The sequence below is a fragment of the Parambassis ranga genome, chromosome 4, assembly GCF_900634625.1.
Source record: "Parambassis ranga chromosome 4, fParRan2.1, whole genome shotgun sequence".
Classification (NCBI taxonomy): domain Eukaryota; kingdom Metazoa; phylum Chordata; class Actinopteri; family Ambassidae; genus Parambassis; species Parambassis ranga.
In genome coordinates this window covers 4,742,795-4,769,153 of record NC_041025.1, presented here as the reverse complement: position 1 = coordinate 4,769,153, position 26,359 = coordinate 4,742,795, and the positions used below count along the sequence as shown (strand labels likewise).

Sequence of the window (26,359 nt, the reverse complement as noted above, 5' to 3'; positions counted from 1 at the left end):
AAACACACCACGTCACAGTCATCTCTGCACATTCAAAAGACACTCTGCTGCCCTTTAAAAAGACACAAGGTGAAGAGTTTATCAAACATTTTATTGTGAACTCATCTGTCCCACACACACACACACACAACAATCTCATTTAGTTTTCAGAGTATGCTGACTGCTCCATAGTGTTGCCATGTGTGTCCTTACTGCATCACAGATTTTAAAAAGTGCCATAACATGTTCCTCTCCCATTAAACAACACCTTCAGTGAAAGGACATTACCACCACTTATAATCGTTTCTGTTTTTTTGGGCATGACACATGGAATTAGTGTTCAATGTGGACAGTCGGAGGAATTCAGGTTTACACATCCAGGTCCTTGCCTGTGAAATGGAGTGGAAGTGGCTCATGGTTGAGCACACTTCAGAAATTAGTGCTTGCTTTGGTAACACCTGGCCACTGATTACCGGCATCCTGATTCATCTCCAGATTTTTTTTTTTTTAAATTTGTCAGCTTTTATCTCCCAGTTCATGTTTCGTCAGACTGACATACATTTGTGTGCAAAACATGAAAAACGTGACTCATACGTGACTCATCAACAAATGTGCTGACTTTCTCCTCTTTAAAGTAAAGTCAAGATGATTCTAGAAAACAGCAACAGTAGCTCAGAAACACACCTGCCCTCTTCAATTCATGTTAGCTGCTGAATGATGGAGACTAGTTATTCACCTCAGGATCCATGTTACCATATTCAACTAACTTACATATCCCTTTTTTTGTACAATTGTACAATATACTGTCGACATCAGATATGCAATACATACACATTTTCAAGTTCAAAAGGAAAAAAAAAACATAATACACATTTACATATCTACATATATGCAGATGTCACACCGACCTGGTGAAAGGTGTGTGTCATTTGCTAAGGCCAAAAAGTCATCGCTGGCTGATAGGAGCGGCTTTGATACCAGGCTCTGACCAAGCTCATCAAGACAATAGATATATATAATATTTATATTTACATACATACACACGCGCACACACTCGCTCATACAATTCTGTCTCTGCATGATGGACACTTAGTAGTAACGGCATCAATACCTTTTTAATGCTAATTTATAAAACGCTTTAAAAATATAAAAAGTCATTGAATGAAGTGTGTAATATAGCATAAAATGTTTTATTGCACAGTCTCTTTCTCTGTGTTGTACCAACTGGAGGGGTCAGAGGGGTGACCCCTTTAAAGCCTTCATCCTCCTCGTCTGGTCTCAGTGGCCCAGTAGAGTTTGATACACCCCACATTATTTAATTCTCTGCTGCGGTCCGTGCCGACCTGTACTCCTGTCAGTCGAGCTTAGACAGACTGCTGCTTGCTGCCACCGAACAAACTACAAAACGGAGGTAAACAAAAAAAAAACCAGAATCTATAAGCATGATATGAAATGATGATGCATTTCCTTTCTGAAGATTTGAACTCCCAAGTCCAGGTCTTCTAGTCTGAAATGGCTGCAGGAGACACCCTCTCTTCATTAGCGAGTGCCGACAGCCTGTTTCAACCCTGCTGCTTACACAGTGGTTGTCTTATGGCTGCTGCTCTGAGGCACAGAGAGCCGCAGGGCCTCGCCATCCTCTTCCTCGCTGTCAGTGTCTCCGAGGTTCGGGTGCAGTTTTATACGGCCTCCACTCCTCTGCTGTGTAGCCTGGAGGGTGGGGTCCTTGGCTGCATCGTCGTCTGAAGACTGGTAAGACTCATCATCCCCCACATAGTGATTGACAATGTGGACCCCATCAAAAGTGGCCTGACTGGCCAAGCTCCTCTGCCCTTTCAAACAACGAATCTGGGAAGGTAAGCAACACACACTCAGATTTGTAAAGGCTGAACACACACACACACACACACACTTTCTGCACCTCTGCCTTTGTTTACTGCCGACTGTCTTGGCCAGATCTCTCATTAAAAAAGTGGAACTTTTACAAAAAAAAACAAACAAGTGCAACAAGGACAGACTATTTTAGTCTTCCCACCTACAGTATATAGATTTGACTTCTGGTTTTCAAATCATGAATTGAAAATATAGACAACCACGCACAACATTAGTCATTTCTGGCATAGTAACACAATCTGATAGACAGGACCGTCTGTGTCTGTTAAAAATCTATTATACAGGTAATCAAAAAATAAAAGAGTACAATACAATGTGAGCCTTTTCCACACTGCACTGTAATACACATTTAGTTAATATGTAATTTGACATTCTGAACAGTTGTATCAAGGAACTCAGTGTACACTGTATTCCTTGTATGTTGGAAAACAAAATGTTTCAACAACCTTTTGTTTTCTGACATTTATATGGAGCTATTCACCACCATCCACAGTCACCTTGTATTGTTTAACTAGCTGAAGCCCCTGCATCTCCAATTGTACATTTTAGGTAAATATAGTTTTTCCGGTGTAGGTGCACAAAATATGGAAAACTGAGAAAGTTTGTAGAATAAATCTGGGACAACCCACTGTAGGATTCTGTGTGTGATGATTGTTTGCTCCATATAAGGGGAGATGGTCACAGATGATTCCTGTTGCAAAATTCAGGGAAGTGGCTAATGATTGAAGATGAGCATTATTTTGTTTCCTCCCACTAAATAAAGTTCTAATAAGTAATTTCCGGCCCCATTAGGCACACCAGGGAGCAGGAAAACCAATCTGAATACATTCAAAAAGACCTACAGCTACTCTTAAGTATGTACTAACAAAATTATTTCAGTTTTCATTTCATTTTAATTTCATAGCTGTGGTCTAATCTGGCAGGCTAACTTCACCTTCCCTGACTTTTTTTATAGAAGCATTCAGGACAATCTCCTTACGCCATGGATAACACAGGCCCACACAGGGCAACACAACCAGTGAGGTGAGGGTCAACACAAGATGAGATCTGAAGTAATGGGAGTTTTTTCTTGGCACATCTGAAACGACTCACCTGTGTTTGCCTGCCATGCAACAGACATGTAGAAAAAGGCATATTTAGAGGCCAATTCAAAGCACAGTGAGCACAATAAGCCTACATTTACCTGCACATGTCTAAATTTGGCAGCTTGCCTTCCTGTTGCCATGTAAAAAGGAAATCGTGTTCAAATCAACATCTGAGTGATAGCAGTCAAAATTTCCAGCAATATGATGCAGGTTTATGTAAAGGGAAGAGGTGGGCCTTAGTGAGCCACTCTACTTTCAGGTTTACTCACCGAAGACACATAAATAACCAGGATTAAAAAAAAACAAAATAAAATGACCACTGGGCCATTTTGAGAAATGCTTTTTGATAAACTGCCTTTTTTTCTAATTAACTAGGCATAAACTAAAGTGTGAGGTTATGAGGCTTTCATTTAATTCATTAATTTGTGACAGTCATTGGGTGAATCCGTCTTGGCTGGTATCTTGGCTCTATGCTGTGATTAGCTCTCTTCAGTCCTGGTGTTCTGCACATTTCATTTGTAAGGGTATCTGCAGGCGGCGTGTATGTCAACTCCGCACAGGAAGTCTCTGGGTGTAGTTAACACTTCGACTAATCTGTAAGCCTCAAAGTAAAACCATATCTGAAGGAATGTTGAGAAATCGTGTCAAAGGCTAGATCAAAGAGTTGACAACAACAAAATCTGAACTTCTAGAAGAAATAAGGCAGTGTGATTCGTGGTGGATCTGTTACCTCATGTTTTAGCTCTGCTATCTGGTCTTTGAGGTCACGGATGTACTGACTCGAGTCTGTGTGGTTTAGCTGGCCTTGGACCTTTCCCTCTTCTTTCTGTAGAGAGATGAGATGGGACACAAAGTGGCTTTTTAAATACTAACGTTTTGAGCTTGCATATACATCATTGTGAACTGTTGTACAAGCAGGACTAACAGATAACGGAGCACGCTGCTGAAAAAGTAGCATTGCAAAATGCCTCGCATGTGTGGCGGGTGACCAAAGTGACAGATGTGTGGGGAAACACCAAAGAGTGTCATTTGTGCTTGATTTCCTCAAAGGGCCCTGGGGATGAGGCTGGTTGTTAGCTCCAACAGTTAAAACAGCCCATGTGATGTTTACCTTCCTGAGACAAGACATCTGCAGGAATCAGAGACAAACATATCATTCTATTTCAAACCTCAATCACACCCTTCAACCTACCAGTTCTATATGTGACCGGTGACAGGAACGCTGAAGAGTTCAGAAAACAAATGCAGACCAAAAATGGAAGTGTGTGTTCAGCATACAGCGAGGGGTGGGGTGTTGAACTAAAGAGGTGAGACTGAGACTGGCTGGCCAACAACCCAAAATACAGATAGGCTTAAAGATCCCTGTGGTAAATTTGGCAGGTCCCAGTAGACTTTTTCTTTTTTTGACAATGAGGTGTCTAAACAAGTGGGATTAATCCAAGGATGTGTTGTTTTTGAGGTTTTGCTACTCCAAAACACAGTAGCCCTAAGGGCAGACAGTTAATCAGACTTCCTCGTGTTCAGCTGTGTGAATCAGCAGGTGTCAGGTTGTGGCCGGACGTCAAACAAACAGAAATGTTGTCTCTTCACTCACAGATTACTGGCTCTTTGCTTAGTTCTAGCAGTGGAGCAGTGGTGGAGAGTTCTGTCTGTAAAAATTATACTTCTTTATGACTACAAATGAGATGTTTTTACTGTGTAGACAGCGATGAACTGAGCATCTGATAATCTGACAGCACATCCTTTCATTGGAACAGATGTTGTCATCACATCATGAGCACAATCACAGCTCAGAGAAGAGGCTGATATGAATAGCAGGAGAGTTTCATTTGCAGTGTGTGTTATTTCAGGCAGCACATTTTTTTAATGCATGTCTATTGTTGTAGCAATGACGTATTGGTTAAATCTAAAAAAAAATGTGTGAAAATTCAGTGGTAGCATGAAGAAATCTTGTCATTAAAGATTTAAACATTTGACTACAACCCAGCTGTTTCTTAGTAATAAACAGATATTTCTCCAAATGCCAGGGGCAAAGGTTGAACTGTAGTGCTGGTGCAGGTCATCCAAAAAATAAAATAAAGAAAAACAAAACTCTGGACTTTCCTTTTTCCCCATTGTGATAAAGACCAGCAAAATACCAAAAGTTCTCTTTTTATAAAGGTGGTCAGACTCAAGTTGTAATCAATTAATCAAGGGTGTCTCATTAGCAGCATCTCATTGCTACTTAACCTGTTAATTCCTATGGAAGCAGGAGTGTACTCAATTTTTCAATGCTCCTCCAGGCCATGTGTAATGTCATGGCTGTTGTTCAGGACCTGCTAAAGACAATGACTTTATTGTAAAACCTCAGAATTCAAAGAGGTTTTCTTTTTTGCATTGTTGTGGTTGGCTTTTTTTAGGATATTTAAAGTGCGAGATGTTAAATATACTAATTTATTGCCTACATTAATGAAACAAACAAAAACAGAATGAACAACAGGGATGTATTTCAACAGACTAAAACATTTAGTATAAATCTCTGAGCAGAGAAACCTCAAAATAAACCATGCATGTCACCTTTGGTATAGTCTCTGCTTCAAGATGAGAAACCACTTCCTATCAGGCCCAGAGACAGTGAAGCTGTGGCAGCCATGACTGTGATAGTGAAAGAGTCCTTCACAGAAACCTTTCTAGACATCATAGTTTCACAGAAAAAAATTCCAACATTACTTAGTGGTTGTTATCATCTTTATGTGTCTCTACAGGATTATCGGGGTGCATGCTGTTGAAAATGACTGACACTTGATTGGTATCTGCTACTGCTCTGAGTAAGTATGGAAAGTCAGACAACATGTGTCGTCATCTCTGACAAGAAAGCCAAGAAACAGATTTTTTTTTCTCTATTTGAAACACAATTTTCACCCACAGTAGGTATGGCCTGGTAACCAAACCACAGACCAAGAAGCCAAATCTGTTACAGTGATTTATTACACAGATCCTCCTGACACCAAAAACGAACCCACAAGAACCTTCTTCTAAAGAACATCCTTTAACAAATACAGAAATATAATGTGCAAGGCTTTTTCATGTTATCGACATACTCGATTCAGCTCACTACGAAGATTCTGAACAGCATGAGGGCGGGAGTGGTGAATTCTCGGTGCAGCATGTTTTTGCTCTATCACTTAGTAACCACACCTCAGACCACACTGTGCGATTGAGTTTGCCTGTGAGGGGATTTTTTTTTGTAGGTGTTATATAAATAGCCTGTGTTACAGCTTAAATTAGGTAAAATGCTTTAAACTCAAAGGTAAATTCTAGACAGTGCTTTGAAAAGTCTACACAGTCAGACGTCTTTACAGGTAGCCTCTCCAGCATAACCATGATTACAATAAATCCATGAGAGTAACCCATTTAGCAAGTAGAGAACGTATACATGTAGTAGGGTGGCATCCTCATTGTTTAATAATGTACATTATTTGTCAGTATTCTAACTTGTTTTATTACTACTTTTACTTTTTAAAAGCAGAATCCAAGGATTGCTGGACACTCACCCTACACTACAGCCCAAATGTTTGGAACAAATCTGTACTCTTGTTTCTTTCTAGTCATTTCTATGGTAGTTTGCATGGACACAGATTTATTGGGATTTTTGTATGCAAACTCTCAAAAGCTTAAGTGAATAATGCAAACTGTGATTTGTGTTTTACTCTTGCACTTTTGGCCTGTAGTGTAAAAACCTGCAGCAAACACATTAAAAAGGTCAATTCTTCCAAAATTGGTCAATGCAGTGCTGACGGAAAAACCTAAAAACAATGAAAGAATGTTTGAAAGAGTAATGAAAGTGCTTCCAGCTTGGTATTTCCAATGATTAAAATGTCAAAGAAAGGAAACTTTCAAATAAAACTGCTGCAGGCGGAGCTGCAAGAACATCACTGTACTGTTCCACTGCGCAGTGTTAATACACATTATCTTTACATCTTTACAGGTTTACATGGAAGAGTTATCAGCAGGATGTTCTGCCACCGCTTTAAAGGCAAAGAACTGAATTTAAGACAAAGACCTGAAACTCAAGAGAGGCAGCTAAAAAGATAAAAACAAATCATTCTTAGATAGATATTTCAGCTTAAAGATTTCTGAGACTTCTGATTAGCACAGACAACTAAGACAACTTAAGACAACTAAAACCATTGTACTGTTGTGTACAGCAGATACACACAATGTGGACTTTATGGATGTGACTGCATTGTGATGTGACTTTATTTCCAGTTAGCAGCAGTACTAACTGGAAAAAAGTACCAGTGCTACTGCACCGCAGATATATTTTTCACTACTCAGTCAGCACCGAGTCTAACTCAGATTTTCCCATATTACTAGATGCAATAAGTCATGAACTCTCCTAAATATTACTATGTCATAAACAGATAGTATGTGGGTGCATTGCCAGGTACGTAAGTGTCAGACTCTTACTCGCTTATGACTAAAAAACAAAGCCTCAGAAAATAATCAGAAAATAAATCTATTTTCTGATTATTTTTGTTGCTTCTAAAGAAACCATAATAGATCCATAGGGTGCTGCCTGTATGCACAACTACAACAGTATTTTTGACATGCTGCATGTCAAAGCCATTAATCCTCTGTTTGCACACAGCGTTATCTGCCTGTTGGTATACTCACAGTTCATCGGTTAGCTTTACTCATATGAAAAGTATGTGAAGAGTGTTGAGCCCACAATCAAGCCTCAACTGAATCAAAACTGTTGTGCACACTGTCTTGGTTCAGTAGCCTGTATTTGTTTTGGTCACCCTTGTTGTTGTGCAGCATGTTACATTTGTTTAGGGATAAATACAGCTTCCTGCTTGTTTAGACTTGTTCATTTTGAATTTAAACAGTGTTTGTATTGAGAGTTCGCACCTAAATGCAAAGTAGCTCCACATTACATAATCAAGAATTTTATTCTCTTAAGAGCAGCGGACTACATTTAGTTAGGGCAGATTTACATATTTATGACTAAATATGCAACAGTGAGTCAAAGTGAGCTTCATCAATAAAAGGATGAGGCCATATTTAAACCAGATTGACTGACGCCAGTGTCTCCTTGGCAACACAAGAAAACAAACACATCAACTGTGATCACATACACAGATTTGTTTTCCTGCCAGTTTTAAACCAGAAAACTACTATAGATAGTGTGTCCATATAGTCGTCCATATAGCCGACATCTCGTCATCAATAAATATAAGAAAATCAGCTTTGCCATAACCATATTATACAGCCTGGTATGGGGTATTTCCCTCTGTGGCTGAAGAAAGTTTGCATGTTTTTTATGAGTTTTTGAGGGAGTTGAGAACATCAAATGCTTGAATGTGAGTTGGGACTTTACCTGAATCTCTAGCTCAGAGATCTGTTGCTGGAGTTCAGCCATAGCAGCAATATTGTCAGCTTCCCTCAGCCTCACAGCCATCACCTCTTCCTTACTCTGCAGTAAACAGAGAAGAGCTCTCAGGCTAAACAAGTTCAAGTCTCCAAGTTGTGAAATCAAACTTTGACATTGTTTTGAAGGTCTGGGGGGTGTACTTAACAGTTAATGCCACAACAGAGCAGTGGTGGTTACCCCAGCAGTGCTAGGTGCTGCAGATAAACAACACAGTTTGTACCTTGCATTCAATCTCAGCTTGTCTCCGCTTGATCTCTTGCAGCTGCACATGCAAATCTTTATTTTGCACTGTCAGGGTTTGTACACGCTCGTGGAGACACCGGCTCTCCTGCTCCGCCCGCCGCAGCTGGTTACTGTGAATTTGATTCTGAAAGAGAAAGTTGCATAAATAAATAAGATAGAAGGATTATCAGTAAGTGTCCAGTGGTGAGGCTAGATAGATAAATAGAATGAACAACTGCTGCCCTCTAAAGGCTACTGTGTGACAATACAGATTATTACAGATACTGTATATTCACTGTACTTACAGATATCACCATTCATAGTGTACTCAATTACTTATAACCGATGGCATTGTAGACACATACAAAGTCTGATTTTAAATGAAGGATAAACAATAACAGGAACATGATGTAACCTCTGACCTGTGTCTCCAGCTCCAGCATTCTCTGTCGTGTTTCTCGGAGCTCAGCCTGAGCCTCAGCCTCACGCAGCCTCACGCTCATAAGCTCATCCTGCAGCTCACTCAAAGTGTTTTTCTTGGGGCTGTCCTTCCAGCGACCAGCAGTGCGTGCCAAGTGACGCTGGGAAGAGAGTGTACAGTCAGTCCCCTTTACCTTAAATAAATAAACACTTCTAGTATGACGTGTGCGTGCAGTATTTGCATCCTGAGACAAGTCTTTCCTAGTCAAGATAATAATCAGATGTTTGATCTTTGATATGTTTATGCTCACCTGCCAGTGCTCTTCCAGATCCCTGACCTGCTGTCTTAACTCTTTCAGTCCAGTCAGAGCCTCAGCCTCCCTCAGCTTCACCCCAATTAGCTCTTCTTGAAGCCGGGCCACATTGGTATCATCTGGTAGTGATGTGTTCCTCTGGTGTGTGAGAAAGATACATTTTAAATCCAGTTCGCAGGGGAGGCAGTGTGCATCACATGATAATTGTGTAATCAATAAGTGTAGGGAGTCTCTCACCTTCTCTATATCAAGGATCTTATCTTGCATTTCCTTGAGGGCACACTGGGACTCTGCCTCCTTTAGCCGGGCCTGCACAAGCTCTCTCTCCAGCTGCAGGACCGACTCCTCAGAGAAACGAGGAACCCCCTTCTACAACCAACAGGAAGTGTGAGTGAATAGAAGCAGCAATGTGGCAGCATTTACTGAATCCTCGTTGTACTTGATGTGAAATTCAAGTCTATTAAAAACTGTAGTCCTAGTAAATTCCTATGGTTTCTATAGAGATAGAACAGACTTTATTTTCTCTCCACACCCCTCTTCAAAGAATTGAACCTTAATCCCAGCTGAGGTAATCCATTTAGCTTTTTACTTTCACATAAATCATTCAGGAGCACTCACAGTAAAGCAAGACAACAAATTATGTAAAACATGGTGATGCCTGCATATTATCATCTGGAATCCAACCATCAATAATTAAGAACGTTAGGTCGACAGATACGCAAGGAGAGGGTTCTGTGAACAGTGGCCATGTGTGAGATCTACCAGCTTGTAAAACAACTGCTTACAAATTCATGAATGCATTTCAGAGAATGCAGAAGACTGCAAATGGTGGCAGAAACTGTGTAGTACTCTGTGTCCCGATTTGCATTCATGCATACCAAAAGAGATCATTACCCAACGCTGATGTGCAAAGTGAGAAAAGCCCTGCTCATATGTTGTTGCTAGGTGATAATATGAAGGAGAAGATGGATACCTATCAGTTCTGCTGAAAACAGATTCTTATGATGCGTCATTTGTAACACACCTCATGGCCAGGGTCTTCCTGATGTTTTAAGCACTGGGAGATATGCCACTCTTACTGTCAGTCGGCAGGATCTGAACTGCACCTGCCAGCCGGGAACTCTGTGGCCCTCCTTACCGCTTGTGGCTGCTGCTGCTGCTCGAGTTCCCTGATGGTTTTCTTGGCCTGCTCCAGCTGAGCAGTGACCTCCTCGCTCTGTTGTTTGACTGTGGCCAACTCCCGCTTGACCAGGTAGTTTTCCTCCGCCTCTTGAGCTCGAGTCACTTGTCCCTTTGGACATAACCAACCGATGAGGGGTGGAGTGAGCACGACAAGAAGTGAAACGAAAAGGGCGGAATGGGTGGGCAAATCAGAGAAGATGAAGGATTGGGTTTTCTAAGGACATGCTGGTTTGAATTCTATTGATCTGTGGTTTGTATTTTAAGTTCTAATTTTTGATTCTCTTACTTTGTCTAACATGCCACAATGTAGAATTCCATGCATGTATTAGACACTGTGATCAGCTACCATGGACTAGTTCTTGATTCATTAGTGTCCATTGCTATATTATTACTTCTACTATCCTTCACTCTGATAATCATAAGCATGCAATGCTAAAGAGACAGAGAGAGGTGGAAGGAGAAAGGTGCAATATAAGTTATAAGGGCAGAGAGAAAATAAGGAATATACCTGGATCAATCTATCTGCCAAGGAAGCACTTTCCTACAAAACAGAAATATCAACAAGAGACAGCAGAGAGAGAGAGAGACAATCCAGAGGACAGTTTAAAGTACATAAAAGAACAACTGATTGACTTAAAGAGGAAAAGCAATGTTCATTTTCCCTCCAGAAATGGTTGTTAACTGTTCACATTCAGAGGTTGAAAAGGAACATTGCATGCACATGTGGTGAAAAGGGTGCAAATAGCTGGTGACAAAGAGAAGAGTTAGGTGGTGCTGATAACACAAACAGGTGTCAGACAGGAAAAAGCACAGAATAGGCCTAGTAAAGCTGAGCTGAGTGAACAACAGCATAATGACGTTAAAGGGCAATGTGACTTTCACTGAACAGAAGCTTTGGGCTTCGATGGTTTATCCAAGCTTGCACATGGTTTCAGTTAGTGAAGAGTTAAAAGGTCCATGGAGTTATGTGATAGATGCATAACAGAGCAGCAGCCTCGAGCTGGTTTCAAGTAATGAACTGTTTAGACCACAGCGTTCCGCAGGCAACATGTTTAGCGGACACCATTGCTAGATCTCATGCATGGTGCCTTCACCTGGCAGCAGAAGGGCCCATTCAGAGAGACACAGTACAGTGCAGAATGATACAAACAGTGCAACCTGGCATGCAGTGCTTTGTATCGACATCAAGCAGCCCCCTTCGCATTCCTGCTACGGTCTTTGCTTCAGTCGGTGATGTCCACTAAATTTTTAAACTCTACATCCAAGTACTGAAGCCACAGAGGCGGTCACCATGACAACCTGATACCCAGGAATGTTTCTGACATCAGAACATTCCCCATACAGGTCATCAACAGTTTATCATATAAACGGGCGACCACTAACACAGCACAGTAGGTGAAAGACAAGCTTCCATTAGGAGAGATGCATAATGTATTGACAGCTGGATGGGTTAATGTATGGTTGATGAGCTGAGCCTGATTGGCGCACCTGTTACAAACATTCATGCACTCACTTTTTCTAGTGTGTCTATCCTCTGCTTCAGAAGCCTGTTCTCTGTCCGCAGTCTCTGCAAAACAAGGAATTATAAAAATCACAACAAGTAAAAAACAGACAGCAGCTTTGGAGCCTTTAAAACACTTTTTCAAACGCCCAACCTTTATCTCCACCTGCTCCTCCATCTCTTTTGTTTTGATTGTAGTGTATTCTTTCTCTAACCTGTTAAAAAAAAAAATCACAAAAATCAGAATCAAAGCCAAACATATTACTGTGACACAGTAAAGATAATATTAAAAATAGCAGTAGGTTGATGTACTGAAGAAATGGCAACAATCAACTTATTTAAAAAACACTTTTTTAAATACTTTTTTAAAAGTCCACCTGCAGTGTAATTTTCAGATAATTCCAAACTGATTTCTCAGAAAGGCCTTAGACTGTAAATAGGAAATAAACAGGAGAGGTTGCCCTATAGTGTGTCCTGTAATGTAATGACATGACAGGTGTACCTACTTTTTCATCTTCTTGGCGTTGTATTTAACTTGATAAGCAGCCTGAATGACCTTATCTGGTCCACTGTCAAGCTGGTGTGGGATGACCTTCTGAAAATGCTGAAGCACAGTAAAGAAAGAGGGGCCGTGTAAGTGCCACACATCAACCTCCCTGACCTCAAAGCACTACATCAAATGTCAGCATGTCCACGGGTACAAACTGGGAGACAGCATGTATAAATTAACTAGGTGTGGTGGAGGCTTTTCTCTTGATGTTGCTCTGACATTCACCAGAAGACGGAGCTTTCTGAATGACAAGTTATGTGGAGGCTATGGTGATATACCTGTAACATTCCCTCCATGTCGAGCTGAATAAGTTCTGCCTGGTTCATCTGAAGGATGGCCAGTCCTACACGAAAAACAATCTCCAGACCCTAAAGAAAGGAAGTGGTATTAGGGTAAAAAAAAATGATGGCACCACTCACAGTACCTGCTATATTCCAACAGGTGGCACTAATGCATAATGTTTCCATCTGAGTTACCTTTATTTAAACTAAAACAGTTTTTTACATGTCGTCTTAAGTAAAGCAGTAGAAATGTCAAATCTTTTCACATTCCTTTTCTATTGTGAGGAAAATGAAAGTAATAGCAGCAGTATGCCAAAACACAAAGATACTTTCTTCTTTTTAGAATGACACATTTACAGTATGTGGCACATTTAAGCTGATGTTTCTCATTCAAAGCAGGTGAGAGCAATGATTCCCTGTAACTGACCTCACACATGAAGATATCGAAGATCCTTGTGGCAACAGGCAAAGGAAAGGATGTGAGGAAGACGGTGAGGAACCAAGAGGAGGCATACATGGAGGTATGAAAGCTCTGAGCCTGGAAATGCATATGCAGCTCCGGGAGATGCTCCTGTTAGGTGGAAACATTTAACATTACTACTGTGAAGAACAACATTTTGACAAACCGTTGTCACAATATATAATCTGTTTACCTGGATCATGCATTCAAACTGGTACATGCAAAGTCCCAGCTCAGCCATACTGGGTTTGAAGAGCTCTCGTAATCTGTAGTCCTGCATCAGCTTTACAAACACACAGAATGCTTCCTCTTCAGGCATCTAGAAAAATAATAATTAATGAAATGTCACTCAATTATACAGCACATACCCTGCTACTTGGTTAAAGCAGCAGAATTGTAGTTTGTTTGCAGCCATGTGTTGTGATTATTACCTGCATAAGTAGGAGTCCCACAATGAACGCACTCCCCTGACAATAGCCAACCTCCCGGTCCACCAGAGAATATGCCTAAGGAGGCAGAAATTTACAGGACTTTTACTGAGGGTCAAGAGTTTCTCAGGTTCAGTGTTATTAGGGACCATTGTGACTTTACTCAACTCAGTTTACACCTTGCAACTTTTGTTGAAGGCAAATACCAGTTTTGTTATCTGAACATACGACTGGCAGCTTATCTGCAATCTGCAAACTGTTTCCTTAGACACAAAAGGAGACATACCTTCATCACGTTGAAGAGCACTTCCTGGCCCAAGCTGTCCTTCTCCTTGAAGAACTCATGTTCAGGATAAGTACGAGCAATGTCCCGGCGAATCAGCTTCTCACATGGTGATGTCATCTTCAGGAGTTCAGAGTACTGATCCTTGATGGGCATATTCTGGGCATTGCAAAGCAGCTGCCACACTATTGCCCTGAAGTGGTGAGGAATCCCTTTTCTGACAAGATCCTGCAGAAAAAAAGGGTCTTTTAGGGTCAAGAAGAAGTATAATGTCCTGAAACAGTCCTCAGATAGTTTCTATTGATTGCACAGTACATGACACAAAACAGTATTACTGGTAGCGCTGGGTGATAGAACAATTTTTAATTTTTATTCGCATTTGCTTTTTAGAATGATGAGTTTTTCATGAAAATCGATTTAACATCCACCGCCGACACACCCCGCTGTGCTCCCGTACCTCAAAGTGGATTCAGCCCTTCCTCACCTGTATCCTACAGAGACGCACTTAAACAATATGGCAGCCGGCAGAGAAGAGCTTGCCCCTAAAATAGGCAGTTTGGAAGCAGAGTCAGAGCCAGAAGCAAGTGTGCCTTTCAAAAATGTTTCTATCATCTATCCTCACAGTGCTGCAAAGATCTTTAATAACACAGATGTCCCACTCTCTCCAAATCGCCCACGTCACTGTGTGTTTGTGTGTGTATGTAGTGGCATGAATGAATGAATGAATGAAATAAAACCATAAATCGGGTTTCATGTGGAGAACGCTGAGATTTTTTTTTTAAGTCATATCGCCCAGCCTTAATTGCTAGAACAAGGCTTACAGTTACTGGATTACTGGATTATAATAGTAACATTTATCAATGTGCTAAATTGTTACACACACAGCAAATGTGTGTCCAGCCCACTGCAGGTGTAGGAGCACTTCAGTTTCCATAACTGTAACTAATTTATCTTTATTTAAAGACTTCAGATGCCAGCTTTCTCTGCTTCATCTGAATGAGGACAATGGGGAATATAAAGGCCTTCATGGAAATATAAAAGCAGACAGTTGACAATTTCTGGATAAAGCCATGCCAAGGTATGCTTCATGCTGTAACAATGTAATAACTTTCTGTCATTTCAGCACAGTGTAAATCTCATAATAACACAATTTCCATTGCCAAATATAATCCTGTCTGTGAGGCACTTTGTAGAAGGATTTGTTTTCATATATTACTGCTGATACTATTTGATTAGGCAATTTCCTGTGCTGACAGGGAACATTGGTCTTTCCTGCTGTGATGAGTGTGTGTGTGCATCTGGTCAGTCCAGGGTGCATCTGGAGCAAAGGTCCACCCACACAGGCTTTCAGCAGGGGATCCCTCTCCCCACTCAGAGGTTAGACCAGACAAGCTGTGCTTTGTTCTGGACTGGAACAATGCACCATCTCATATCATGAATAAAAAGCCAGTGAGCTACACCACTGCTTTAACCATTTTCTGTTCCCACCAGTAATTAAATTGATATAAACTAATCAAAAATGCATTTAAACATTTTTCTAAACTAGATGTCAATTATACAGCATAGCACTGTTTGTGGTTAATTTCATGGGAAATATTGAAAAGATGGACACATCAACGTTTCGCTGACAACACAGAAAATCAAGGTTCCTTCCTTCATGCAACAGAAACTGGATTTCTCTGTAAGCCGAGGGGAAGAAAACATCAATTTTGTGGAGGCCTCAGCAGTTATGATTAATATCCCAGGCTGGCTGCACCCATCTGCTGATTACTACTTCTGTTAAATTACATAATAACACCATGCATGTTCACAGGTCCTTTGCAACACTTCTCCATTTACACACCAGAACAACAGAATCCCTGCACACCCCTGCTATTTACATGAGCAACTTCATCAACCTTAATGCCACATGCATGTTTTTGTACCAGTTCCAGTACCAGTACCAGTGTATCAGTTGTGTGAATAACAACAAATGCAATGAAATAATGTTAAAAGCTGAAGCAGAAAGAGTGTCTAACCTTTACATCTGCACCAAGCAGGGTGCACATCATGAAAATGCAGCCTGCCTGCTGCGTCAGTGCCATGACTTGCTGGTCCACCACTGTGCTGACAAGGTTTTATAGTGATCATTGTGTTTACACAAATGTCCACCTTTCCTATGCAGTTTATATCAGACCACAACAGACAGTGGCTGGGCATAGGGTTATCTTCAGAGCACAACTGTAGAAACAAGCAAGCTAAAAATAACTTTAGGTGTCAAGAGCTAAAATAACAAGTTCAGAAACAACACCACAGGGGCACCCCTACACACAGGGGACAAAGATAAGTCTTGGAAATGATTACTAGACCATGTAAACACTCACACAGAAAGAGCCATAGTAGCATTTGAGCCAGCTCATGATACAAATCTCAGTGATTCATGCATGTATACCACAAGAGAGCACATGTAGGTAAGACATGAATAACTTAGAACCATGTCAGTTCAGAGACAATGAGTTCCTGTTTTATCTTTGGGATCGTGTGTAATTGACGCTGAATAGTATTCTTGTCAAATCAACAAAGCAGACACAAAAATCTGTCTTACAAACACGTCTGAACCTTTTCACTAACAGCTCCAGTATACTTCAGTGAGCTAATAATGCAGTCATGTTTTAGTAAGCTCTTAAGCAGGTCTGCACGAGACCTGTCACTTCACAGGTAGTCATGTGCACTAGTCTTACCTTAAGCTGCTTCTCCTTCTTCTTGCGCACCTCCTCCCACTCATTGACAATTCGTCCCCACAGGATCCATGAGTCCTCTTCCAGGTGGGAGAGGTTGGAGGAGGCGGAGGAGCTAGACACCAGGGAGGAGCCACTATTTCGCCTGGATCCATTCATGGAGCGTAGCGACTTGCTGTCAGTCTCCAGCAGCCTGTAGTGCAGGTACGAGGTGAAGTGTTAATGCCTGCTTACTGTCACTGGTGGTGCTGTGAAATGTCTGCGCTAGTACAAGGGTCAGTCAAATCCATCCCATGCAAGGATCATAAAGTCTGAAGATCAGCATGTCAATAATTGCAAAACAGGCCAAAATGTTTACTTTAGTCACAATAACATTTCTCTTTTGAAGTCTGTAGGAAAGCCATGTGTACAAATTAAACTTCACTCGTGCAATGATATGCATGCAAATTTAGCAAAAGTGGAAAACTTTTAGACACGCTGACCAAAACATGTCAGGACTCCTGAGAGAGCTGCCACACATGCGTTTAACCTAAACCAACATCATACCTCAAGAGCTACGAAAAACACACTAAAGTGAGCCTGCAAATCTTCTAGATCAACAATCATTGCCAAACAATACAGAAACTGCAATTAAAGCAAACAGACAGACTGCCCACATTCTGCAAGCAGTGCTAAAAATGAAACAGTTATTTAAAAAGTCACTTTGTCCTAAAGTAGTACAGCCAAAACATAAACCACTGCTTCACAGTGTATCAAATCCATATAATTCATAGGTAATCAGACTGAAGGATCAGACAAAAATGTCAATGCATAAAACATATCCACTAAGAAAGAGAGATGCCATCCATTTATTTTAATTCTATTAGCGAGGCTACAAGTGAAGTGAAGCAGTTTAGTGAAGGTCAGGAGAATATTTCGTGACTCATTATGCCTATATCATCAGGTGTTTTCATCAGCATTTCAGGTGGTCGAACAGCTTCAGCTATGTGTTTTTCAGCACGTTACTCTTGCATTGCATCCCTGTTATCAATGATGACTAAGCACCTGATCAAGAATCAGACATGGAGAAAAGAAGCCATGACTCCAATCCTGTGTGGCACTGAGGAGCTCATGACACACAAACAAAGGCTCAGACACCTGATCTCGGAAAAAGGCTCTGGCCTCTCCACTGGAGCCGACGACGTCACCGAGTGTGATCCCAGAATGGCTTGGGTTACAGCCCAAGTTGGGTTATGTGGGAGGGAGTGAAATGGTCGGCCTGAAAGAACAGCCTGCAATAGAGCTTCTTAGTTGTATACAGCATTGACGTGAAGCTAGAACTTCAAAACAGTGTACCTTGTAGCTAGAATTTTGCATAAATTGACAGCTTTTAGGGCATTTCAGTTAACAAATCACACAAATACTCCAAATGCTGAAACTTATACTACAAGCATTCAAGTATTCAACATGAAACCAAACAGAGCGCAGCTAATAATTCACCACTAGTCAAACACATTTCTGAACACACAACACAAAGCAACTAAAGACATATCGTTTTGATTAGACAATATTTGTAGTGATTAAAATTATATTTTGATTTAATTTTGAGCAAAAACTAAAGAAAAAAAAAGACATATTTCTCTCAAGTGTGTCATGACTTCAATTCTTCAAACAGCAGAACAAGCCATGAAATACTACCACCTTACCAAGATAAGCTCATGATGTGCTCCACATGTCTGCAGGTTTCTAGGAATTCTGAAGCGTTGTCATGTCTGATTTACAGGTTGTAGCATTCAGTGCGGGACTTCCTTGTCCGTGTGACACGAGTTAGCAAATGCTCAAACCGTTTATCTGCTCTGTAGGGTACAAAGGCCTCACCAAACACACACACTTAGTGAGCAGTATCATCAATACACACATGAATACCAAAGTCCTCCCTCTTGTTGTTGCACCTGACTTGTAAACACCTTGATTACTAAATAATAAGGTTTGTGTATTAGGTGCAGGTCAGTATGCTGTGCTAAAAGGGAGGTAAGAATGGATCAAAAGGGCAGATGAACTATGAGATCTGTGACATAGAAATGTTTCTTTGCTAGATGCATGTGCTCAGTGCTTCATGAAAGATTCTTGAAAGAATGTACCTATTTTTAATTGATATTTTTTCCATTTACTACTGAAGAAAAGCATCACAAGTGCTTAGCATTCTATAGCAGTAGCTGTTATGTGTGTGTGGTGATGAGTCAACAACCTCTGCATTTAAACAGAGCTTTGCTGTCTTCTTCACTAGAGCTAACTGTGACACAATCCCTACCTCCAAACTGCCTGGTTTCTATGCTGACACAGACAGTACGAGCCATGGGTGAGAGTGGCAACAGAGAAAGAATTCAGTAAGCTGGCAATAGAGGGGGCGTTGCATGATCCTTCAACAGTACTTTAATCTAATGTGAACAATGAGCACCTCAGGGAGATTGGACAGAAGTCTCTCTCTGATCCAACATTCAGATAAGCTAATCTACAACCAGAATTAGGGAGACCACTACTCCAAATTTACTACATACAAACTTTTAAAAGCAGTGCTAAGACTAATGTTTTAAAGAAATCAGTTCAACCATGTGTGTATTACTGATTAGCTAGTGGAGTCAGTGTCAAACAGGCTTGAGCCTTTCTTGAGCCATCACACACGTGTACATTCACCAATCTGTAAATATACAGTCTAAACTTTTTTCCTTATGAAACTACAATTTTAACAAATAGCAAATTCTCAATACATAAAAAGGTAAAAACGTTTCTTCACCAACCATCTGACTGTTAAAGACACCAAAACCTGTTAAACTGCAGTCTCTTAAATTTCCCTACCCTATGCATGTTTCAGTTAGCTACTTTGCAAGTCACAGCCTGTCACTGTGTGTGTGAGTGTGTATGGGGCTTAAGAGGGGGATGGTGGGGATTTGCAAAATGATTCCTTCCCTAATGTCACAATATTGTAGGAGTAGAGACCCAACCACAAAGTCCCAAACACAAAACAATCACAGTGAGATCATGACCATGGATTTGAAAATTTGAAATGTTTAATCAAATAATTTGATAAAGATGTATTGGTCAATCCATTAATTAAGAAGCACTGGAGGTAATAAGAATTAAAACTTCAGTCTGACACGTGGTAATATCACTGTAGCATCTGTACTTCCCGAGGAAGTTATTCAGCATCAGCTGGAAGCAAATGATCCCCTACAACTCTGAGGATTACTACCTGTCTAGTGCTTACAAAAACAAACAGAGCACACACAAAACAACATCAAAACAGTTAGTTTCCACTTATGATGCAAGACCTCATTGCCACTATTATAAGCATGGTGAGTATTCATATATACGTATACAGTCCTACCTCCTGCTCCTATTCCTGCTCCATATAAAACAAACTTTAAAATTCTACACTAATGAAGAGAGTAATGGTCAGGCTGACCGCTATTACAGTAATAAGTTGTAAAACAAAAACCTCATACTTAACCAAAGGATAGATACTACATTTACACCATAGAGTGGAAATTGATTGTACCATTGCACAGTTGGAAAACCCAAAAACACAGTCCGTCAACGAGTCAGATTATGTTCGCTACTCCGTAGCGACAGTGTACATGGTACTTGAGGAAAGTCTTCTCTGGATCATGCAACCGTAAATCACAGTGAAGTTAATGGACAGGAGAAGCTTCAGAGACAGACAGCTTACCTGTTCTGCTCTTCGAGCTTGGCAAGCAGCTCCACATCATCAGGGCTGAGCTGCACCGGTGAGGACGGTGAGAGGGCAGGCGAGGACAAAGAAGTGGAGGAGGAGGTAGCAGTGGTCTGCAAGGATGTGGGCGTGGCCACCTGGCTAGCCATTTGACTGACCGTGTGGGACACCGAGTTCTTCACCCATGAGAGAGTAGAACTCAGCTTACCAGCAACCTTGTCTGTCGCCACCTGCAGAAGACAGAGGAGGAGCAGGGTTGAGTGCCAACCTTTAGTACCAGATACAAAATCACATTATTTAACGTCTCTTTTCCACCCAGACAAAGAGCAGCCAAACTACTGCTTACCAATATTTTCAGTTTTTATTCACAGTGAATGCATTTTTACCCACTCATCTCGATCCTGCTATGTACACCAGCACCATTTTAGTACATTATTAAGATTAAGAAACCTTTATTAGTCCCACAATGGGGAAATTGCATAGTTTGCATCAGTTTTGTTGCAGCAGCACCAGCTGTCAGTATTGACTGGATCGATAGGTGCATAGTTTTCAAAGTCAGCAAATGAATTCACCCTATTCTGATACTCTAATCAATACTTCAAATGACTTCCTTTATTCAAGAGGAACTGTGTTGAGTAAGGACTGCAACACAATTAGCTTCTTTTAAAAGTCAGCTACATATTCAAAACTGTTAGCCAAGCTAAACAACATTTCTGAGCTGTTCAGTTTCACTGGATAATACTATCAACAGCATCAACACCATACTCAGCTCAGCACTTAGAAATAGAAATAGGTATAGATACTACTACACAAAGTGTTTCTAAACTCCCCCTGAAACAGCATAAAAAGTAACTTTAAGGCATCTTTTAAATATTCCTACCTGCTATTCCAAATAATCCAAGCTCTTCAGCTGCACTCCATGAGTAAATACGGTATACATTCGTTAAATAAGCAGCTTTAAAAATACATTCAATTTAACACACTTCCTCAATTTATTCCACTCATCTGAACCTTCGACCAGCCTAACGTCACACAGTCATATGCTGATCATACTCTGAGGGGTCAAAGTGCTCCACAAAAGATAGGCATTCTTCTCCTGCAGAAATCTGCATACAGCAGGAAGTCTCTGTACCTCTGTCTGTACCCAGTGGAAAGAAAACCGCCTCACACCTGAGAATCAGTCTTGCCTTTGCTTTCACCCCAACAGGAAGTCTGGATACTCCAGAAAGGAAATCGATCATTCCAAGCACTACACTGATTAAAATGACGAGGCACTTCTGTGTGTAGAAGCTCCATAAAGCACCAGACATAAAAGAGAAGGACAGAAAACAGAGGAAAAGACTGTGGGCAGTCTGGTGGTAGTACATAATGAAAATGTTTTTCCCTGTCTATACAGAGACACACCGACTGACAGCTTTCATTACCATCGTTAAACTATGTGAGGTTAGGTTTCTTACTAATTAATCACTGTTCCCAGTGTCAGATAAAATAAGTCTGACGTTTGCATTCAGAACTGTTTTAACAGCTTTTATTTATGAATCATAAAAGACACTGCATACATAGTATTACAGAGACCCCATGCCAAGGAAATTTTGCAATGGCTAGAAACAGGAAGTAGATATACACACTTTGTTATTTTTATAACAACACCCAGATCATGATCTGTGACCATGGGGGGCATTTTATTTACTGACCATCATCTACAATTTGACAATACTGCCCAACTAACAGACTCTCATCCTGTAGATCTACAATGGTGGCTGCATCAGCTTGGATGGAGCATCGTGCTGTTTATTCTACATTAAGTAACTTTAGCCTTGCTGGGAAAACATGGAAAGAGCAACAACATTCTGTCAGCACCCAGTAAGGTAGCCAGTAAGGTAAACCTTATAAAACCCATTTTATTATCCCATTGATTTAGCTGACCTACAATGCACACTAAATATTATAAGATTATATTACACTCATCATACACAAATTAAAATAAACCTGTAGTGAACACAAACACGGTTACATTGTAAACTGGCCCCAGAAAAATGTATTGCCCAGTTTTATCCTGTGTAAATGGGTCTTTTTTACCCTTTTCACCCTGAGCTTTGGGCAAAAATTAGCCAGGCTTGTATTGTCTCTTTACTATTTCCCTTTGAAAGCCAAAAAACAGAATTTAATGCCATGTGGATTTTTCAAAGACTGACTTTCAATGTAGAATACCATGCAGCACTACCTGGGGAAAGAAAAGATGGGTGTAGTGTAAACATCAGGATGATGTTTACACTACACCCAAGAGACCTTTAATATCTTTGCTATGATGATGAATGTTACTGATTTTCTAATTCATAAAACCTAAATCCTATCCACATGTATTTTATTGCAGTTATTTTTAAGGCTAAAAATGATCTTAAGCAAGATCTTAAGGCCAGAAGTAGATATGATCTGACAGATGCCAATGTCCAGGTGGCCTGAGAGAAGACATTCCTGCCAGCAAGCCACGCCAACTGAGGCAAGGCTTCCCTTTTATTCCCCAATACAGAGATTGTTGCTGCTTTTGTTTGCCAGAGAACTCAAAGGGGCCCTGAGATGCAGTGTGCATAGTTAATGAAGCCCACAGCCATGCAAGAAGAAAGCCCTGGTAAAGTAACTTCAAGGCAATTGCGGAACTGAGAAAGACCAAAGGCAGAACTGAAAAGCATTTCCTTTCTAGCCCAAAAATGCACATACTGTATTTCACAGTGCTCTAAAAAAGGCACAAACTTTAGGCAAATGTAAAACTTTGAGTTGTTTCAGATTATCCTTTTCTAGGCAAAGAATAAGAACAAACTTCTCTGGGTCAGCAGGAAAGACCATATTCATGGAAATGGAACGTCCATGTGCTGTGTGAGGGTGTTAAAATCCAGAGGCCCAACTTATAAAAACACCCTCCAGAGGTGGAAAGGCCTGTCAGTACACATGCGGAGGGAAGCTCATATTTTCCCAGTGTAAAATCAGCATTTCAATAGTCTTGCTGAAGGCTATTCCTCCACAAAGCAAAAGCTACAAATGATATATTTGAGCCCACAAGAACAAGCCCTACAGTAGCATAAGAAACTAGTGTACAGGCATATCTTCTTGCATTCTGGGCCTTGGCTTGTATATTCTGTTGGAGAAACATTGACGGTCTGCCTAAAACAACTAGTAGCTTTTGTGCCATCACTATTGTCTACATTAGCACCAGGCGTAAGATCTTCCACTCTGTGCCCCTGGCCCTGACTGATAACAACCAGGTGGAGAGCAAGTCTTCTGTTCCTCCTTACAGGTATGTTCATCAGTGTCTCTCCCCCCCACACACACACACTAAAGCTTTCTGTCCAAGCAGCAACAAGTACTGACAAGCATATACTTTGACATGGCCATCTCTAGACTCACAGATAGTGAAAAGCTGTTCAGTGCAAAACACGGAAGCATCTGGCCATGAAAGTCACACTCACAAGTGTCAAAGAAGTTGCTAATTTAGGCACAGAGATACCAGAAACAACAACATTCAAATAGATGAATTCTCAGAGGTGTAGTGAAGCTGAATATCAGATGATGAGCTAAAGTTTACTTAACCCCAATCATACACTTACAGGGCCTGAAAATAACACACACTGCACATCCTGTACTTGGCTAACACTACTTACACTTACATGACAGGTCCATCAGGTGGTCTGATGGAACATTTAATACAGTAACTTAATTGTGGTCACTGGTAGTCTGCCTCTGTTAGAAGCCCACATCCATTTTCACCCAGTTTACTAGATCAACACACCAAGCTAACATTTACTTGCACCACATCATTAAGAGTTTTGTTGGCTCTTTTAAAAGCTTACCTCACATATACTTATCAAACTGGCCCTTCCTCTATTCAGCAGAATACTGTCAGCTTGTAGAATCAAAGGTGTCCGTCCTGTACTGCATCTCTGGTGCTACTTGCATGTTGCTCATGTGCAGTTTGAGTTAAAGATAACCTTGGCTTCGACACAGCCAATGCCAGCACTGAGTAGTTTAAATCCTTTGCTTAGACTACACATTATGCCCTCGGTTTTCAAAGATACGTTGCACTTCATGCAATAAAAACAGAGGACCGACGCATTAGATACAGTCTCTTGTTTCTATTCCTTTTATGGTTAGCTACTGTAGTGAGCTGAAATGGAGACCTAGCATAAAATGCAACAGTATGCATTGTTCTGTATGTCTTCCAGAAGACTCGACGAGTTGGACGACACCACATAACGGTTAAATGTTAAACGAATTGAAATTATCTTAATAATAAGAGTTAAATTAACCAATGTTTTAGTTCCAGGTGATAGCCGGAATCTTTACAAACCAAGTTAGATGGGTTCAGTAACAAGTATTTAACAACAGCGACAACACTGACAAGCTGCAAGCTAATGATGCTACTATCTGTTAAGTAAAGGAAAGCTCTACAACTTAGATGTTGTGTCACTCTATCGCACTATTCACTTGACCAGACACAGAGGGATAATAAGAGTGGTTTATAAGTTAGTGTTGATTCCAGTGATTAGACAGAGCCCGAAAAACAGACCCATCTCTTACCGTGAAGCGTTTTTTGCCACCCGCAGCAAACGTCGCCTGCTTCCCATGCAAAAAAATATTGTCCCACTATTACAAGATAAAATGGGATATTTAAATACTTTATTAGTTTGGTTTAAATTACCAAATATAGCCTAGCTAGGTGTCCCCTTAAAAGCTAGCCAGCGTTACGTTAGCTTGTTCCCATTGACTGTCTGTCGGTCTAGCCCATGCAGCCGTAATACGTGTACACAAATGTCTGCAGAGCTCAGACACGGCGGCGGCCTACCGACTGTTTACATCGCACAGAGCATGCGCCAACCTGGAACAACACTGCCACCACGTGTTTCCGGCGTGGAACTGCATCGGCTTCATTCAGAAAGTAGAAAGACTTTTCAGAAAACAGAGGTACTTGTGATGAGATCACGGGCGAAAAATCAGTGTTTCTTGTTTACAAAAACCACCATGTCTGAATACTTAGAAAAACTATTCCTCAGGAGTCTTTGAATAGGGTCACAATACAATGTAGCCTACAATACATTAACAGTAAATGCCACTTTGTTCTTCTCACAAAAATATGAGTAGACACCACACCACTTATATTCAGGATATATTATATATTCAGGAAATTGTCACAGTTTTCTTGTGTTTCAGAGCAGCATGGTGCTTAAGTCAAAGACTACACATAGTGCTTATCTAACCAGTATCTTACCTGAAGTTCATTGATGAGGGGCTGTCTGGATGTTTGAACACTATGGTGTATTGGAGCTCTTTCACTTCAGATATGAAGGCAGATGATAAACCATAGATCCTTTACAACGTAGGTACAAATCTAATCCAAGTAAATAGTTAAAAAAAATCCTGTAATATGCTAGGCGGTCCAAGAGTGTGCTGACGAAAATGTGACTAAACCGACTGCATTGATTCACATACCAATCCGGCATGAAACCTACTTTTCAGGTTTCACATGGTAGCAGTGACTCATATCTTTTGTTGGCTTAGACACTCCTCTCATAGAGGAAGCTAAAAAAGCAGCTGACACTGTAGGCTACTCTGGCAACACCAGCTGTAGGCCTCGGATTCTGATACACTGTTACAACAATCACATCTCGACCTGTCAGACTCAAATAATTAGAAAGCTCTGAATGTCCTGCCAAAAGGTTTAAATAGATTCAGCAGAAGGCCACCAGTAGGAAGTGAGCTAGCATTTTAGGAATATGTCAACATTAAGATAAAGACATATAAAACATAAATCAATTAAGCAATTAAGATAATGGGGTACACACACACACACACATTACAGTCATTCTAATATTTTAACAGGCTCTGTGCAGGTATGTTGGCTGTATGTTGACACTAGTATCCTGCTTA

General features: G+C 40.7%; 2 protein-coding genes across 5 annotated transcripts in view; one reads left to right on the top strand and one right to left on the bottom strand.

The window, feature by feature from the left end:
* c4h1orf146 (chromosome 4 C1orf146 homolog) overlaps positions 1 to 6,504 on the top strand; it is a 28,044-nt gene extending 21,540 nt beyond the window's left edge. Inside the window, exons 6-7 of the transcript XR_003670470.1 lie at positions 5,702 to 5,764; positions 6,466 to 6,504. The gene's annotated coding sequence lies outside the window, so the exon portion shown is untranslated. The remainder of the gene's footprint in view (positions 1 to 5,701; positions 5,765 to 6,465) is intronic.
* On the bottom strand, positions 73 to 25,886 carry evi5b (ecotropic viral integration site 5b). Of its 4 annotated transcripts, none has more exons than XM_028403071.1 (21): positions 25,701 to 25,886; positions 20,438 to 20,670; positions 16,735 to 16,924; positions 14,018 to 14,242; positions 13,735 to 13,809; positions 13,497 to 13,622; positions 13,271 to 13,414; positions 12,841 to 12,930; positions 12,519 to 12,616; positions 12,167 to 12,227; positions 12,025 to 12,078; positions 11,020 to 11,052; positions 10,468 to 10,620; positions 9,567 to 9,698; positions 9,327 to 9,467; positions 9,018 to 9,176; positions 8,594 to 8,740; positions 8,320 to 8,415; positions 3,688 to 3,783; positions 1,559 to 1,827; positions 73 to 1,377 (listed from the first exon to the last, which is right to left on the bottom strand). In XM_028403071.1, the coding sequence occupies exons 2-21, from the start codon at positions 20,587 to 20,589 to the stop codon at positions 1,344 to 1,346; spliced, it is 2,475 nt and encodes an 824-aa protein (XP_028258872.1). In that variant the 5' UTR covers positions 20,590 to 20,670; positions 25,701 to 25,886; the 3' UTR covers positions 73 to 1,343. The 4 variants fall into 4 exon arrangements, with proteins under 4 accessions (XP_028258872.1, XP_028258871.1, XP_028258873.1 ...); XM_028403070.1 differs by lacking the exon at positions 25,701 to 25,886 and adding an exon at positions 25,013 to 25,230; XM_028403072.1 differs by lacking the exons at positions 20,438 to 20,670; positions 25,701 to 25,886 and adding an exon at positions 18,417 to 18,568.
* Positions 25,887 to 26,359: the final 473 nt, after the last annotated feature.